This window comes from Vombatus ursinus, unplaced genomic scaffold (assembly GCF_900497805.2).
Source record: "Vombatus ursinus unplaced genomic scaffold, bare-nosed wombat genome assembly UNPS02014801.1, whole genome shotgun sequence".
Taxonomy (NCBI): domain Eukaryota; kingdom Metazoa; phylum Chordata; class Mammalia; order Diprotodontia; family Vombatidae; genus Vombatus; species Vombatus ursinus.
The window spans coordinates 11,198,159-11,215,926 of record NW_020954579.1 but is presented as its reverse complement, the minus strand read 5'-3'; the positions used below and the strand labels follow the sequence as shown (position 1 = coordinate 11,215,926).

The window sequence follows — 17,768 nt, the reverse complement described above, 5'->3', positions numbered from 1 at the left end:
AGATAGATAGATAGATAGATAGATAGATAGATAGATAGATAGATAGATAGATAGAGGACACAGGGTAGTTGAAGATGAAGGGGTGATATCTGGAAAATAAAATTAAGGGGTGAGAGAAGATTATACTGGGAGAAGGAGAAAGGGAGAAGTAGAATGGGGTAAATTATCTCACATGAAGCAGACAAGAAAAGGCTTTTACAGTGGAGGGGAAATGGGGAAAGGTGAGAGGGAATGAGTGAATCTTATTGTCCTAGGATTTGGCTTAAGGAGGGAATAACATACACAATGGGGTATGGAAATCTATCTTGCCCTACGGGAAAATAAGGGGGGAAGGGGACAAGAGAGCAGGGAGTTGACAGAGGGGAGGACAGATTGGGGAGGGGATAATCAAAAGCAAACATTTCTGAGGAGGGACAGGGTCAAAAGAGAGAATAGAATAAACGGGGGGTTGGATAGGATGAAGGGAAATATACCTAGTTTTTCACAACAGGACTACTATGGAAGCGTTTTGCATGATTACACATCTATAATCTGTACCGAGATGCTTGCCTTTTCAATGAGGGTGGGTGGGGAGGGAGGAAGGGAGAAAAAAGTTTTAAAAACACATGTTAAAAAAAAAAAACACCACCAAGACAAGTAAATCCACACTTATGGAGCAGGATATAGATGAAAAACCTGCAAAGGACACTTGACCCTCCCTCATTTGATAGGTAAGGGGGTAAAAAACACCTACTGTGGCAGAGCGGTGTCATAAAAACTCAAAAATGGAAAGAACATTCAGAAAGAAAAGGGATTAACATTGTCAAACACTGAAGTCACAAAAAATGTAAAATTGTGGATAAGATGGAGCTGGTGAACATATGTCCTCAATTTTTTCTATCTCAGGTTTTAAACGTATGGTATATATTTTTGGGAGTCAGGCATTTAGACTTTCATAAACAATAACTGATATAATAATTCAACAAAATATGAGAAACTCTCAGATTTTAGCATAACTTGCCCTAAAATGCAGGCTGCAAAAAATATTCCCTTTTAATTTCTACAAATGTCAAATCACTTTTTAAATTTATGTTCTTATGTGTTTGTTCTGGGGAAAATTTCTCATGAACATAATCCAAGAGCAAAACGACCCCACAGTCACACAGAATCAATTCAATTTCTTACGTTAAAAGGAGCAGAGATATAGATACCCCAAAATGATAATCCAAAATTTACATATGGTCCTGAAATTTTTTTTTGAACTTATATTTTAATGTGGAGGAACTTAATGTTCTAGGGCTTTACTTTAAATAAAGTTAAAAAAAAAAGTCACAGTGTGCCACAGACATGCAACAGGAAGAAAAGGAATGTAATTCAGGTTCCCCAAATTTATACCTTCTTGACCCAATATTTTTTTGTAACTGATTTAATGATGGGAAAAGAATACTCTGTGACAGGATCAAGACAAGCCTAGTCTCAAACCTTTCCTGGAGACATGGGGAGGGGGGGGTATCCAATCTGTACCTCTGGATCCTGGGCTGCAGGGTACAGAATAATCCTGCTTCGTTCCTTACAGGCACAGAATAGTCCTAAAGACCCCTTGGGAAGACTACCTTCAGTTTCTATGGAAAGACCCAGAGAAAAGAGACTTGAGATGAATAAAGACGACTGAATTTGGGGAAGAAGAATACTTGGAAAAATTGAGAAAATGAACAATCTCGAAGTCCAGATTTGACCTCTGGCTTTGGTGAAAGAAGGCTGAAGGAGGAATAGTAGGATCAAGGAGTAATGAACTAACAACAAAGCCTCAAGGAGAAGGACTGAAGGAAAAGGAAAAGAAGGTAGCTGGCAAGGCAAGTTAAAAGAAAAGGTAAATGGAAAAAATTGGAGGGTAAAGCAAATTAGCAGGGTAGATTGACAGGTGGGACAAAGTGGTGAAACAGAGAAGGGGCTGGTTGTGAGGGAGACAGGGGGTTGGGGTGTTGTGGCTTTGAACGAGTTGCTGATATTTTAAAAAAGGAAGATGGTTTGGACTGTCAAACTATTAAGAAATGAAAAATGTCCTTAAAGGATTGAGCCAGGTGTTTAGAGTGAGATATAAAAAAATCACAAGGGGCAACTAGGTGGCAGAGTGGATAGAGCACTGGCCCTGGAGTCAGGAGGACCCGAGTTCAAATCTGGCCTCAGACACATAACACTTACTAGCTGTGTGGCCCTGGGCAAGTCACTTGACCCCCACTGCCCAACAACAACAACAACAACAAATCACAAATAATACACAAACATCAACAACTGCGCAATAATGAAAATCTCAATCAAGATGGACAACAGAGCTTGCACTGGGTGTTAAATGTTTGTATTTCTGCCATAGTCAACTGAATGCTATCTATCTGCTCCACAGTTCTTCCTCCTAGAAGAAGTGAAAGGACTCTAGGAACATCACTGCACACTCTAGAGTGTCAAGGGCAATGAAGCATTCCCCAAGGAAAGAGAAACTGGGCTTTAACAGGGAGAGAAAAAAGAGGTCAAAGATAAAAGAGGGGAAAACTTGACTTATGTGGAATTTAGAGAATGGAAGTGTCTGTCACATGATGAAGGGAAAGAAAAGGAAGTTGTACATTTAGAACTAAAAATATTTTTATTCCTAAAAAGGAAGAAGTTGAATACTCCGAGGAAGATGTAGCTGCCTGTACTCCTCTAAGGAATTATATAGTAATCCTATAAAGCCATACAGTGAGAGATAATCCAGTAAGCATTAGAGGATGAAAAGAAGAACGATGGTAGTTGGTGATATCCTAGGTATGGGATACTGAGGAAGTATACATTGATATAAAAACAAGAGAAAAGTCTACTGTCTTCATGGGGCAGATATCTAAGACAAAACAGAACCTTTTAAATCGCATTAAAATCCACTTTTGATGATTCATGAAGGATAGGTAGGAACCAAATAAGCACTGCCAAAGATTGTGAAATCATGGACAAAAACTGAAGACCACTGACTGCAAGGGATGCAGAAAAGAAAAACTGCTTTCTGAAGTGAATATCTGGCTAGGAAGACAGTGGCTTAAAATCCAGGAATAATGTGTCTTTTAGGTCCCTTCCACCTCTAAATCTCTGTGACTGTGTGACCTTAGCAGCATATGTGAGCTGAACCAGACTCCTAGGCAGGTGGGGTTTCTCCAAAGGTTAAGGATCCCAAGTAAGGATCTGGTCAGTATCCAAATCAGTACCAACCACATTTTTGACCAAAGGCAACCACAAGTCAATGGCTTCTATATCATACTTGTTTGGGATCAAGAAGTCTTCTACCCCCAACACACCACGTTTATTAAACTGTAAGGTCTCTATTATGTAGTGGTCTGGTCCGGTTCAGAATTATCGGGGCAATGTCCAAAGATTTTTAAAAAGTCCCTAAACCAGTATGCAACAGTAATATGACAATTATCACACAAACATGCCTTTTTCATTTGTGCTATATTTATGTTCGTTGCCCCAGTGCAAACTCGTATCCTTGATTAGAATTACAGAACTTCAGAGTTGGAAGGGACCTCAATGGATATCTAATCCAACCCATAAACAAAAAAAAGAAAGTCCCACTGTAATATACCCAACATTCAGTCTCTACTTAAAGACCTCCAAGGAGGGGTAATCCACTACCTCTTGAGGTAACCTCTTCAGTTTTTGCAGTGTTTTGCATAGTTCCTTATTTAGAAGCCAACAATGGCTCTTTATAATTGTAATGCACAATTTGCATTGTAAAGAAGTTTTCTCTTACACTGAGATAAAATTTTCCTCTCTGGAATCCTAACAGAACAACTCTTAACTACTGTTCCACGTGATAGCCCTTCAAATACATGAAGGCAGTATCCTTTGTGTGGCCCCCCCCCCCCCCCCCCCCCCCCCCCCCCCCCCCCCTCCCTTCCGCGCCCCCCCCCCCCCCCCCCCCGCCCCAGGCTTCTCTTCTCTGGGCTAAGCATTCCCAGTTCCTTCAACTGCTGCTCATAAACATACACTCAAGGCCCTTTACCATTCAACTAGCCATTCCCCAAGTTTATCAATGTCTGGACTGTGGTGGCTCAGAACTGAAAACAATACTCCAGGTGAAGTTCGACAAAAGCAGAGTAAAATGGGACTTTCCTCTCTATTCCTGGAAGCTATATTTCTTTTAATGTAGTGCAAGAACACATTAGCTTTTTGGGCTGCCATATCATACTGAGCTTGCAGTCTACTAAAACTCTTAGAAATTTTTCAGAACAATTGTTCTCTATCCAACTCCCTAACCCCATCTTGTACTGGTAAAGATAATTTTTTAGACACAAGTATTAGACTCTACAACTTATTGGATTCTTTTTGGAAGTTGACTGTAATCCAGTGTGTTAACTATCCCTTCCAGCTTTGTGTTGTCTTCAAATGTGATGAGCATGCCATCTATGCCTTTATCCAAGTCATTAATAAATGTTAAAGAGCACAAGGCAGAGAAACCTGAGACATTCCACTGGAGAACTAACTAAATCAAAACTAAACCATGAATGACTGAGTCTATCTAGCCATGCAAACAATTCTGAATCCAACTAATTTGTGTTATCATATAATGAACGCCTTCCCATCTTCTCCACAAATACAGCATGAAATACATTATCAAACGCTTTGCTAAAATCTAGGTAAACTATATACACAGCATTCCTCTCATCTACTAGTTTAATAATCCTGTCAAAAAAAGGAAATAAGGTTAGTCTGGAATGACATATTCTTCTTGAAGTCAACGATGGCTCTTTGTAATCACTACTTCCTTTTCTAGATATTCGCCAATTATCTGTTTAATGATCTATTTTAGAGTTTTCCCAGGAATCGAAGTCAAGCTCATTGACTTGAGGAGCAATGGAGTTTCTTCAGGGTTTTTAGGGTTGAGCCCAAAATGGGCAAAGCTAACATATATTCACTGGCATGGGTTGTTTGTCCCCAAAGTATGCAATTAATTAGTATGGAATCACTTCCTCATAATACTAATAGGTTTAGTTTTGAGGGTTACTGGGTTGTAATAGTCTTTCTAGGACTGAAACTCAACACTAGAAATGCGTGTGGCATAGTCCTAGAAAATTATGGGGACTGTCTACATATCTGAGACAGTACTTACGAGTCAGTATCAAGTGAAAAGTAGTCATATAGCTTAACTATCCGAGGATGATCCAGTTCTTTGTGAATTCGGTATTCCCTACATGCGTGCCTACAAATGAAACAGAGAATTAACAAGTTATGTTAGGTCTATTCAGGGCTATTTTCTATGTATGTCACTGAATCAACCAAAACCAAAACAAAAAAACACTCATTTACCCCCTCTGTCTGCACCTGCTCCCTTTAATCCTCTGACTTCATTTATTTGGCTCCTGCAGTATAGACATAGAGAAGAAGGGGAAACTCTCCTCAAAGAGACTTTAATATGATGTCTGCCACATGGAATTTTGTCTAAATCAGACTCATTTTCTGAAATGTCACAGCAGTTTGAAAGTTTCTGATGTTTTATTTTGTCAGCTCAAAGAACTGAAAATTGAAGTTTGCTAAAAAGAGGCATTTTTCATGTAAGTTTAGTCCTTGATTTAGTAGAAATATTTCTAAACATAAGCCAATTTCATATGGTACAGACAAGGGGCAAAAGATTCAGAGGTTCTGTCACACAAAGTCCTTGCTACTTTGCTAAAGGAGAGATACATTTGGTAGCATCTCAAATTACATTTCTAGAGGCACCACTTGATGTTTTGCATCATTTGAAACCAACCTTAGACTTCAGATCTAATTGTACTGCTTAGTCTATAAGCCAGTCAAACCTAAGAACATTGTTAATCACAATTATATTTCTACCACTGAATCTTGGATCCCAAGGATAAGTATAAAAATAAATTGGTTGACAACATTCTTCCTGTTTTTAATTTTTGCTTTATTCTCTATTTGTAAAGGGAAATATATTTAGAGTCTCAAAAACAATTGATTTTAGCTGGGCTTTTGGATAAGGCATACTTTTGATTGACATGCAATGACTGATTTTCTTTACAAATTTCCCTACTGTATAGTTTTTTAAAGTCATTTTTGCAAAGTAATCCATAACAATCTACAAATAATGTTTTTCTGTATTCCTAATTCTAAATTTATTTTGATAATTCCCTAAAAAATCATTCTCAGGATAAACTCTAATTCTCCCCAAATGTTTTCATTCATTTTTATCTCTTTTCCCTACTTCAATCCCAAGCTTCACATTTCTATGCTCAATGCTACTCCATTTGGGTCATATACCTTACAAATGTGTTACTCTGGTACAAACAGCACCAGAAAAAAGCTTGATATTATAAATTAGGGAATTTTAGGGATTTGAGGAAAAATAATTCAAAGCCTATACCCTACAGAATAAGTCAATAATGCTCCCCCATTACATGTGAATCATTTTTTCATTTTTAATATTGATATTTTTCTTATTTATTATCATCAGATAATGACAACACTATCATAATAAATACTTGCTACAATTATTAAAAGAGGCCTTTCACTTTACAGTTAGGAGTTAGTTTAAAAACTAAGCATTCTATAGAGACTAGGGCAAAATGTCCAGTACGGATCTCTTTCAGAGTTCAAGGCAGCTTATGGCATTTTGCCAAGACTTTTGATAAAGAAAAATTAAATTTTGGAAGGTACTATAATTTCAGATTTATGAGGATTACTTGGATATCATTTAGTATGCTATAACAAAGCATAACAATGTTCCTAAGAGAGACAAGAAAGTAGGATTTCAGAAGAATCAGTAACTCTGTTCAAGCTCCCTGTTATAACAGTGATTAGAACACTCTGGCATACATAGCAGCTACTCATGACCCTAGTTTTCCCTAAGTCTCTTCACTCTTTGGCTATGCCTAACAAACTGGGAATGAGAACACCTGAGTGCCCCTGCTTGCATATTTTCCTTCTTTCATGTCTTAGTTACAAACTGGAGTGAAAATAGTTACTCAAAACAAATGGAAGAACTGCTGGAAGTTTTGCTTTGAAGAGCTTGATTTGAGGAGCCTGCTGTTTGATCCTTTCATAAACCCAGGAGCTAAACGTAACAATTACACTTATTTCCCCTAGTATCGTGACTTACAAGATACTACAGATGCTGAGATTTTCTTTGACTAAGCTCTGAGTGTTTTAGCCTTTACAGCCATACCACGATTGGGCCCCAGAGTCAACTGATTAAGAATGGCCAGGGTTAAGTAAATGACACAGATTGTCACCCAAAGAATACAAAAGAAAAATGGACCAGAAAGGTATTTTCAGTCGGTAAATTATCAATGACAATTTGTTCTGATACCCTCAAGCACTGTGGAATCTTGGAATGGTATGTGGCCTCACTCATAATTGGTCAGAAGAATACATAGTTTTACTCTCTGATTTATCCTCAGTATCCATTGATAAATACATATTTAGTCAGTGGAATGTATTTATTTATATGACATGTGCTTTCAATGGAATGGCTCATCAAAATCACCCGGGCTACATCTGCCTTCCTAGGACAGTACTGGAGGCCGGATGCATTCAAGTAGGATGTAAAAAAGGGGGGAATCTATGCATCAAACTAAGTGTGGTGACACAACTACTTTGATAGATCCATAGGTTTCACAAGCCACCTCAAATATCACTTATTTTTCTAGAGCTTTATTTACCACTATAAAGCAGAAATGTTTATAGAAAAAAAACTTGACCTGTCAAAGGGAACTTTCTGTTAGTGTTCAGCACCTACTGTCAATGTTTGTCTAGTTTAATATACCACCAAATTAGAACAAATGTTAAACCTGATAGGCAGTTTAACAACAAATTAAATCTGCCTGATCTCCAAAGCAAACGAGTCACTAATTTACAATGTCTCCAATCTTGTAGGAAGGAAGAGAAAACAGCCAGAGCCCAACACTAAAGGAACAAAGACTTACAAGATTTAATACATAACAACTAACTTGAAAAGATCAAACTAACACCATTCTCCCAGGTCCCCATTTTAGTGCGATATACTCCCTTCCAAGAAAAAGAACCGAAAGATGAACAGGATACAAACCTTCACTAAGTCACCAACATAAAACATTCAATCTACTACATTGTTTGTCAATGTGCAGAATCACAGGATTGCTCCAAACTCATTACTATCATGGCATTAAAGGCATAGCTCCCATAAGATAGCTTCTCTGTGTATACCTGCTTCCTCATGGTCCCACTTACTTGCCTTTGAACAGCAGACAGTGGTACTTTCATCTACTCTGAATATATCTTCAATGTATACAATTATTTATACTTTGTATCCTTCATTAGAATGTGAGATCCTTGAGAACAAGGATTGCTTTTTGCCTTTCCTTATATCCCCCGGTGCTTAGCACAGGGCCTAGCATATATTAAAAGCAGGCAATGCTTGCTGACTTACTGGAGCTTCTAATGATTGAATGACTTAGAAAAATCTGTCCCTAGAAAGTTCACTTACTTGTGGTAATTCTCCTTTTTTTCATCTCTCCAGTTTTTATTTAACTGGTGAATTTTCACAGCTACATATCTCTGTTCTGTTAAATCGAATGCCTACAAAGAGAAGGAAATTTAGATCATATTCTGGCAGAGAAATTCAAACCAATTCTACAGGTATGGGCAACTACTTGAAGCTCTTGTTTTTCGGTTGAATATAATTAAAGGTCCAAAATATTTAAATGACTGTGGCAGCAGACGGCACCTTATTATAATACCCATTTATTTCAGAAGAGCCTCCAACTACTTGAAATTTCTGATCTGATAATTCAGAACTATCCAAACATAATAGCATCAAATGATCTAGAAAACACAAACATCACATAAACCACAAATGGACAACTCATAATCAAATGGTTATTGTCAAATAACCCTTTACCTCTCTTATGAGAGAGCTAAAACTGGGATGTCAAGTGCTCAAATAGTTATTCCTCTATCACTCTTATGAAGCTGGGGAATGAAAAATACTGCCCATTAGGCAACAAACAGAACAGCATATTCAATCATTAAATGTCCTCTCTCCACATAGTTCCTTGAGGTAAGATTATTTGGAAAATGATTCTACAATTTGTTAACCATTATTGAGGTAAGAGACAGAGAGGACGCAGACCAACCCTATCCCTTGAGATCACATCATATAAAGAAGCAGCTTTAAAACCCTTAAACTACATGTGAAGTTTGACTCAAACACTGTCTAGGAGCAGTTGGTACTATGGCTCTTCTCTAGAACTGCTAAGAAAGGAAAGGCACGCTTCCACGAACAAATGGCCCTATTGATGAGTTTAGAATTAACAAGAAGGTTTTACATCATAAAGTGAGAAGTATATGTGACCTCTCACTATCTTAGTAGATGTGATCCTGGAAATCACACTTTAGAAATCTAAAATCATTTGCACAAGGGAAGTTCTCTCTCCAAGTAGGGAATCCTACAATAATCCTTGTAAAGTATGAATAATGATTCATTAGGATCTGTTCTGCAAATTCAGATTTAATATAATAGATTTTCTCTAAAAAGGACCTATGCGAAGCTCTCAGAAGTGTTGCCTACGCATTAGGTAATATATAGGAGCAATCCTTACTTTCTGCCACTTTGCCTTTCAGTACTACGCACACTTTGTACTACTTAGTAACGGCCTATAAAAGCATTGCTACTATCTTTTAACTGCCCACATAGTGGCTCTTGTCAATGTCCCGAGACATGAAAACTGTAAGTGTTAAATGTTTATCACCTTATGTTGATCCATTTTAAGTGTCATACAAAGGGAAAATGAAAGTGGTACCCATAAATAAAAATTTCTTTGATAAACCAATACAATTAAACAAAAACCTTCTACTTTGAAACCTTCACACTAACTTATGTAAAGCCTATATTATACTATATTACATATATTATTATTATATTGTTATAAAATAATATAGCATTAAGTGGGGTTTTTTTAGGTTTTAGAAATTATTTACCTGATTATATTAATGCCCATTTGTAGAACAAATTAAAACCAAGTAAAACATCACTTGGTTGTCTTGAATGTTGGCTCTGGCCATTAGTAATGTAAACATCAAAAGTTAACCATTTTAAGGTTCAATGAGTTCTTCAGTTTGAGTGCTTCCCATATCTACCAAGTTCTTCCATATAGTTAGGCATCAAGAATATATATCATCGCAAAAAAAAAAAAAGTTATCTACAGTTGTTGGAAAGCACTTGTTGGAAAACACTAAAAATTTGGCTTTGATGATCTTGAAAGGCAGAAGAAAAAAAATCAAAAAACCAGTTCCACCTTCACAATTACTTGCTAAGATCAAATATTAATAATGGCTTTTCTTCTATAGACCTAGATTTATAAGTGAAGACTTAGAGGGGAAAGAATATCTGATGGAAGATTTTTTAAATTTCCCTATTTTCAACGCCAGCCAGTCTGTTTTGGAGTCAAACATCATTTTAATACAATATTAAGTAACATTTGATATAGTATCCATGATGCTCACAGGTGCTTTGACTGATCAAGAAATTTGAACAGTTCTTGGCTAATGACCCATTATAAACCTTTGGCCAAATCAAGTATTTAGTAATGTATCTACAGGCACAGTGGTCCTGTGATAAGAGTGGCCCAATTGAACTGCTTTGCATCAGGACATTTACACTAAATGTGAGCGTTAGTGAGCAATATGATTCAGAAAGATTACAGTTTGGTCAAAATAAAGAACTTGGTTTTTAGATCAGAACTGCCATTCTTGAAGTTTCTGTTTATGTACCAAAAACCTTACGTTAACTGTCTTGATTTCACTATTTAAAAAATTTTCCAAGTAGGCAGGACATTTATTTAATTTAAGTTTAGCCATCATTTACAGTGGCCAAGTTCCTGACACTTACCTTGTAAACTTCACTGAAACCGCCTCTACCCAATAGATGTAACAACAAGTATCTGTCATTTAGCGTTGGATGATCTTTAAATCTATGAAAACAAAAAGACTGTTACTTCTTGAGGGCAAGAACTACATAGTCTCCATGCTTTGTAAAATTCTCAAAAAATATAATATAGAAGGGGTAGTGAATATTAAGTATCTTTTGAAAGCATCTTAATATTTAGCACAAAGCTCATTTTTGTAAAGAAACTGTAATTCAAAGGACTAGCAAATACCTATATGTAATCCTTTTGGGTTGACTGAAAGAGCTTTCCAGAAATTACTATGACAAAAAGGGTATCAATGAAATTATATTTTAAAATTTTTAAATAAAGCACTCTGTGAACCTTAAAGCACTATATAAATATCAATTGTTCTCCATTACAACATGGAATGCTATTAAAACTGCATCTTGTTTTGTTTTTTTTTCTTAAATAAAATAATCTGATTAAAAAAATAAATAGTCACTGGCAAATAGAAAACAAGAAAAGGTTCCACTTACTACTTTTTATCTTGGAACACTTGGAAACTGGATTGCCCCAAAATGCCTTCCTTATTTAAAAATTATCTGGTTCACTGGTAAAGCAGAGATGCATGAACCAGTAATTGTCATAAAACTCATAGTTTAGAATCAGAAAAAAATGAGAAAAGGAACAAATTTTAAGTAGAAGCTATTTAATTCTATCATAAACTACATTCCTTAACAATTTCAGACCTTGGATTTCTCTAAAAGAAAAATTAAGTATTAGCCCACAATGATATTGGTGTGTAGTCAATGACACTGTGTACTCAATTACACTTTTACTCTGTTCGTAGAACCATAGAAACTTAGACCTGAGGTAAAAGGTTATGAATGTAGCACGGTACCACTGGCTTTTGAGTCAAAAGATCTAAATCCCACCTCCAATACTTTAACTCCTCATGAACTTCTTTGGCACTCAATTTTCTCATTCATAAAATGATGAGATTGGATTAGATGGTCTCTGAGGTTCCCTCTAAAGTCCCATGATCCTAGTTGAATACCCTCACTTTACCGACAAGGAAAATGGCAGCCAGGGAATCAAGTTAAGGGCAAAGCTTGGTCACATACTCAGGTCTCCTGATTCTTAGAGGAGTGCTCTTTCTGCTAGGGTAAACTGTGTCTGAAAAGCTGTTCATGATCAAGTTATTCTCTATATGACTTATGTGTAAAGTGAACTTTCTATGCTTACTAGCAAAGATGCTCTCCTCACCCACAAATAAGCATGTACATATGACAACTTCTTATCCACCAGTAGCTCTTTAATCAAGTTGTCAAAGGCTATAACAGTGACACCATTTCAGAAATCCCAACTCAATGCCAGCATGTGTAAAAATGTTCCTAAAAAGTGCTTACTGTGAATTATCTTCATTATGTATCCTTTTTAATTCCCTGATATGTAGATTTCTAACTCTCTCTAGCCTTTCCAGCTCTGCCTGGATTTCCGCTTCCTCCTGAAATGAAATTAAAAGGAAAAGATAACTTGGAACTGTAAGTATTCTCGTTTTCACAGCCTTTTTAACAAAAGTACCACAGATAATTATTTCACTTATTCTGCGATATAAGACAACAATCTGGTTAGCACAAAGAAAAGAATTATTTAATGAGTCAGACTAAACCTCAAGGGAAAAAAAATCTGGGCGATTTTTATAAACATTACAGACAAAAATTCAGTCATTGAGGTTAGACTTAGGACCTTATTTGATGTCATTTCTATCAAAGATTCAATGGCAAAAAAATGGAAACCAAAATATTAAATTAGAAAGTAACTTTCATTATAAGCAACAGCAAATAACATATGCAAATTATTTTAAAGACTCTATGAACAGCTAGTTACTAGATACCGAAGGTGAATTATCAGCATTTTTTAAACACCCACATAAGTCATCAGTAGAATGAGCACACAGAACCTGTGATATTCAAGGAATGATACGAAATCTATTTTCTAGTCTTATTTGCTCAAGAATGAATACAATTGCTGCTACTGTTTTGAATCAAAGGAAAAATTTTAACATAATTTTAAAACCAATGTGCTTCCCTAAACACTTAATTTTTACCTTAGGGAACCCTAATGGCAATGGATAGAGTTTATATTAAATTATCACTTATTTCCTGACAATCACTAAACTTTAGAATAGTTCTCAAACGGGATTGAGGATAGGAAAACTCAAAGACTAAAATGAATTCATCAGAAGATAAAAGGGAGAAAAGGCATTTTTAAAGCTTCAAAAATAAGATCTTTAGTGTTCTGTGAAACTATTAATGGAACACACAGCACAGGATTAACTCTTACCTTTTTAAGATGACCTAGTCTGAGTTTAAAGATTTCTTCTTGTTCATGGTATTCAGCTAATGTTAACCTGGGAAAATAAGAAAGAATTTCCAGTCAGTTGGTTGCCTATAATTATAAAAAAGTGTGCCTGTTTACCTGAAAGTAGCAAGATGTATGGCAAAACATATTCAGCTGTGAATAAAATATAATCACAGGAAGGACTATTACGCAGTTCAGATAGCCTACGGAAGAAAATTTATAATTTGGAGGTTCAGCTTTCAAGTAAAAAGTCTAATTTTATCATACATGAAAATTATGCGGAAAAGTTTCTTGGATCACAGTTCCTATAAAATCAGTCCTATGTCTCATATGTCACTTTTGTTAAAACTATGAAAAGACATCAAATATGTAACTTTCAGAAATTAAAAACCTAAAAAATTTTCAATATGAACAACAATATTCCAAAAGTTTTGAATATCCTGAGCCACTTATTTATCTCTACACCCTGGTCCTACATAAAATATCCTAAAAGGATTATTAATACAGGCCAAGCCCTCTTAACATTACCACCTACCACTCCTAACCTCAGTTAAACCCTACTACTCATTAAATTCATTTTCCATACTTCAGAAATATACACACCCACCAAAAATCAAAGTGGTACACACCTGACTTTCTAGTCATATTCTCAAATGGCAAACTTTTGCATTATAGGAATGAATAAATTAAAAGACAACTGTAACATTTCTCTATTTATTCCCACAAAACCCCATCAATCTAAAACCATCAAAGTAATGCAGGGCAGGAGGCAGAGCCAAGGCAGCAAAGTAGCAGGAAGCAGGACATCTGAGGTCCCCTCCACAAAACACCAAACAAACCTAGAAAATGCACCAAACTCTGATGTTGAAATCCAGAAAAAGACACAGTGTGACATTTACCCAGCCCAAGTCAGCGTAAGGAGACAGCAAAGGCTGCATACAGTGGCACTGGAGATGAGGTCAGGTCAGGAACATGCTGTGCTCAGAGCACTCAAGTGCCCAGGTAGAAGCTGTACACCAAGGCAAGAAGAGGAGGTCCCTATATCCAAGCACCACTACACCCACAACATTTTAGGAAATGGTACCAACTTGTCAGTCAATAAACATTTATTAAGCACCTATAATATGCCAGGCATTATGTTAAGCGCTGGGGACACAAATACAAATATTTTGAAAAAGAAAGATAGTCTCTGCCCTTGAGGAACTTACAATCTAATAGGGAAAGACAATACACAAAAGGAAGCTGAAAAGTGGTAGTGGGGAGAAAAGATAACTAGCTCAGGGACTAGAGAAGTTCAAAGTCCAAAAGAATGCAAAATGCAGCCAGGTGGTAAACGAAGCTAGTAGCTTTGTTGCCACTAGAAAGTTCCAGGTCACAGATCAAGGGCAGCCTAAGAAGAAGGACCTGTGCCCAAGGGTGGCATTCCCAAATACAGAGGCCTGGGACAGCGTGATATAACAAAAAAGGAGAAACTTCAGAAGCAAGTAATAACGAAATGGATCATTCCCAGGAGCAGTGCAGAGTCTTAGTTCCAGCATCTAGCTCAACTTGCAAAGAAATAACCAGGACAGAAATAGCCAACAAACATCCAAACAAAAGGGGAGTCTACAATTTTGTCACTCTGAACCAAGTTTTCCAGTTGGTTGATAAGGGATGAGACCAGCAGCATTCCACTGCTGCTTGGACCCAAACCCCTACCTGGGGAGAGGGAAAGGGGTGAATTAAGATTTTACCCTGGATTAGACCACTCTAGGAGCACTGAAAACTTACAGGTCCTCAGCCTGTTCTTGAGATCCTGGAATAACACAACACTCAATGGTCTAAGAAAGTACCAACAGGACCAAACCAGATACTCTCTCCAAAAGTGCATCAGGGCCCAACCCTAATAACAATTCCAAAGTCAGAAAATGGGCTGGAAGAATGAGCGAAAAGAAAAATAATTTCATTATAAAAAGCAATTATGATGGCAGGGAAGCTAAAAGACACGAACTGGGAAGAAGAAAATGACTCCAAAACATGTGCAAGCAAATTTTCTGAGAAAATTACAGCTTGGACCTAAGTTCAATTAGAATTCCTGGAAAAGATAAAGGAAGAGATTTGTTTTTTTTTTTTTTTAAGTTTTTACAAATGAAATGAGAGTGCTTATAAAAAAAATTATAAAAGAAATGAGAGCTATGAAAGAAAAAAGTGAAAAGCAATTAACAGCTTGGTACAAGAGGTACAAATCATATCCAAGCAACCAACTTCCTGAAATTAGAATGGACCAAATAGAAGCCAATGACTCCATGAGACAAAAAGAAATATTAAAATAAAGTCAGAGACTTTTTTAAAAAATAGAAGAACATATAAGGCAAAAAACCATTGGTCTAGATAAAAGATCAGGGAGAGGTAACTGAAGAATCATTGGACTGTCTAAATGCCATGATCAAAAAAAGAGCTGAGACATCATATTTCAAGGAATCTTTTTAAAAAAAAAAACCAAACTGTACTAGCTGTGTTACCCCTGGGCAAGTCACTTAACCCTACTGTCTCACCAAAAAGCAAAAAATTAAATTAAATTAAATTAAAAAAACCAAACTGCCCAGATCTCTTAGAACCAGACAGCAAAGTGTAAACAGAATCTACCAGTTACTTTCTGAAAGAAATCACAAAATGAAAACTCCCAGAAATATCACAGTCAAAACCTAGAGCTTCCAAGTTAAAGAAATGACACTACCAGAAGCCAAAAAGAAAGAATTTAAGTACCAAGAAGCCACAGTCAGGATCCCACACAATTTAGCAGCCAGTCATTATGATAAAAGAGCAAAGAATACTTGCAAAGAATACAAACTTATAACCAAGAATAACTTCCAGCAAAACTGAGTGTAATGCTACAAGAGGGGGAAGTGGACCTTTAATGAAATAAAGGACTTTGAAGAATTCCTGAGGAAAAGACCAGAGCTACAGAGAAATTCTGAAGTTGAAGAGACACATAAAAAAAAGAAAACATGAATGAACAATGATAAGGGACTAAACAAAGATTAACTGCTTACATTTTAATATGGGGGAAAGAATACACATATCCTTTCTGAAACTTATCATCAACAGGGATCAAAGAGGAAGTCCAAAGATAAGGTCCAGGAGTAGTTTTGTTATATCTTGATGATCTTAAGAAAATAATGGAAAGAGGAGGGAAGGGAAAGGGAGGTTAGGGAAAATTATCTCAAATGATCAAGGTGCACAAGTAGATAGCCTTACAGAGGAGCAGAGAACGAGGAACAGGGGAACTGGGAGGCACTTGAGTCTCCTTCTGACTGGTCAAAGGGAAAGCACACACAGAGTTGGAAAGAGAAGTACACTTCATCTCACAGGGAAACAGGAGCAAAGGGGAGACGGGAGGGGGTTAGAGGGAGTACAGATTAAAGGAAGTATTAGTCTTAAGCAAAACGAACTCTAAGAAAGTACTTTAAGAGCTTGTTTTTTGTGATGAGGAGCTGGAAACTGAAAAGGTGTCCGTAAACTGAGCAATGGCTGAAAAAGTTATGGTATAGATGGAACACTATTATCCTATAAGAAATGATGAAGGGGATGATTTAGAGAAACTGGGGAGTGTGGTAAGGAGAATCGGGAGAAGAATTTGTACAATGACAATATGGTAAAGGCAAACAACTTTTAAAGAATAAGCATAAAGACAAGTCAATTCCAGGACTGATGATTAAACACACTGCTAATCTCCTGATAGAAAGGTAAAGGACTCAGAGTATAGAATAAGCCAAATCTGTTTTTTTGGATACAGTCAATGTGGAAATCTGGTTTGCTTTATAATGGGTTTTGTTTTTCTTGTGTTCTCCATTGGGGTAGGGGAGAGAAGGCATATTTTTGCTAATTGAAAAAAAATTATATTTTTTTTTTAAAAAAAGGACTTCACCCTTCATTGTGCATGGGTGTGCACATGTGGGGTATGTGTGAGAGAGAGACACAGACACACAGATATGCAGAGTAAAGTGTTCAATAAACCTAAAAACACAGATACTGGAGAGTAAGGACTCAATATTTCACAAAAATTACTGAGAAAACTGTAAAGAAGTGTGGCAGTTTTAGATCATAATATATCACATCTAGTTATGTTACTCAGATGAAGGGAAACATCACAAACAAATTGGGACACAAAAGAAATCCTCTATCAAATCTATGAAAAGGAAAGAGATCATGACCAAACAAAGCATAGAAAGGATCACAGAAAATAAAATGGGCAACTTTGACTAGATTATATACATTTTAAAAAACAATTTGCACAAATAAAATCAATATAGTCAAAGTTAAAAAGGAATGAGGTAGGGGCAGCTAGGTGGTGCAGTGGATAGAGCACTGGCCCTGAAGTCAGTAGGACCTGAGTTCAAATCTGGCCTCGGACCAAACACTTGACGCTTACTAGCTGTGTGACCCTGGGCAAGTCACTTAACCCCAATTATCTAAAAACAAAAAACAAAATAAAAAACAAAACAAAAAAAAAGAAATGAGGTAACTGGGGAAAAATTTTTATTTCAAGTTTCTCTG

The 17,768-nt window shown here is 36.5% G+C and overlaps 1 protein-coding gene across 3 annotated transcripts in view; it reads right to left on the bottom strand.

The window, feature by feature from the left end:
- TLK2 (tousled like kinase 2) overlaps nt 1–17,768 on the bottom strand; it is a 168,750-nt gene that overhangs the window by 27,214 nt on the left and 123,768 nt on the right. For all 3 annotated transcript variants that reach the window (XM_027872944.1, XM_027872946.1, XM_027872945.1), the window contains 5 exons: nt 13,215–13,281; nt 12,278–12,375; nt 10,871–10,952; nt 8,468–8,559; nt 5,114–5,203 (listed from right to left, as the gene is read on the bottom strand). In XM_027872944.1, the coding sequence (XP_027728745.1) occupies nt 5,114–5,203; nt 8,468–8,559; nt 10,871–10,952; nt 12,278–12,375; nt 13,215–13,281 (429 nt within the window). The remainder of the gene's footprint in view (nt 1–5,113; nt 5,204–8,467; nt 8,560–10,870; nt 10,953–12,277; nt 12,376–13,214; nt 13,282–17,768) is intronic.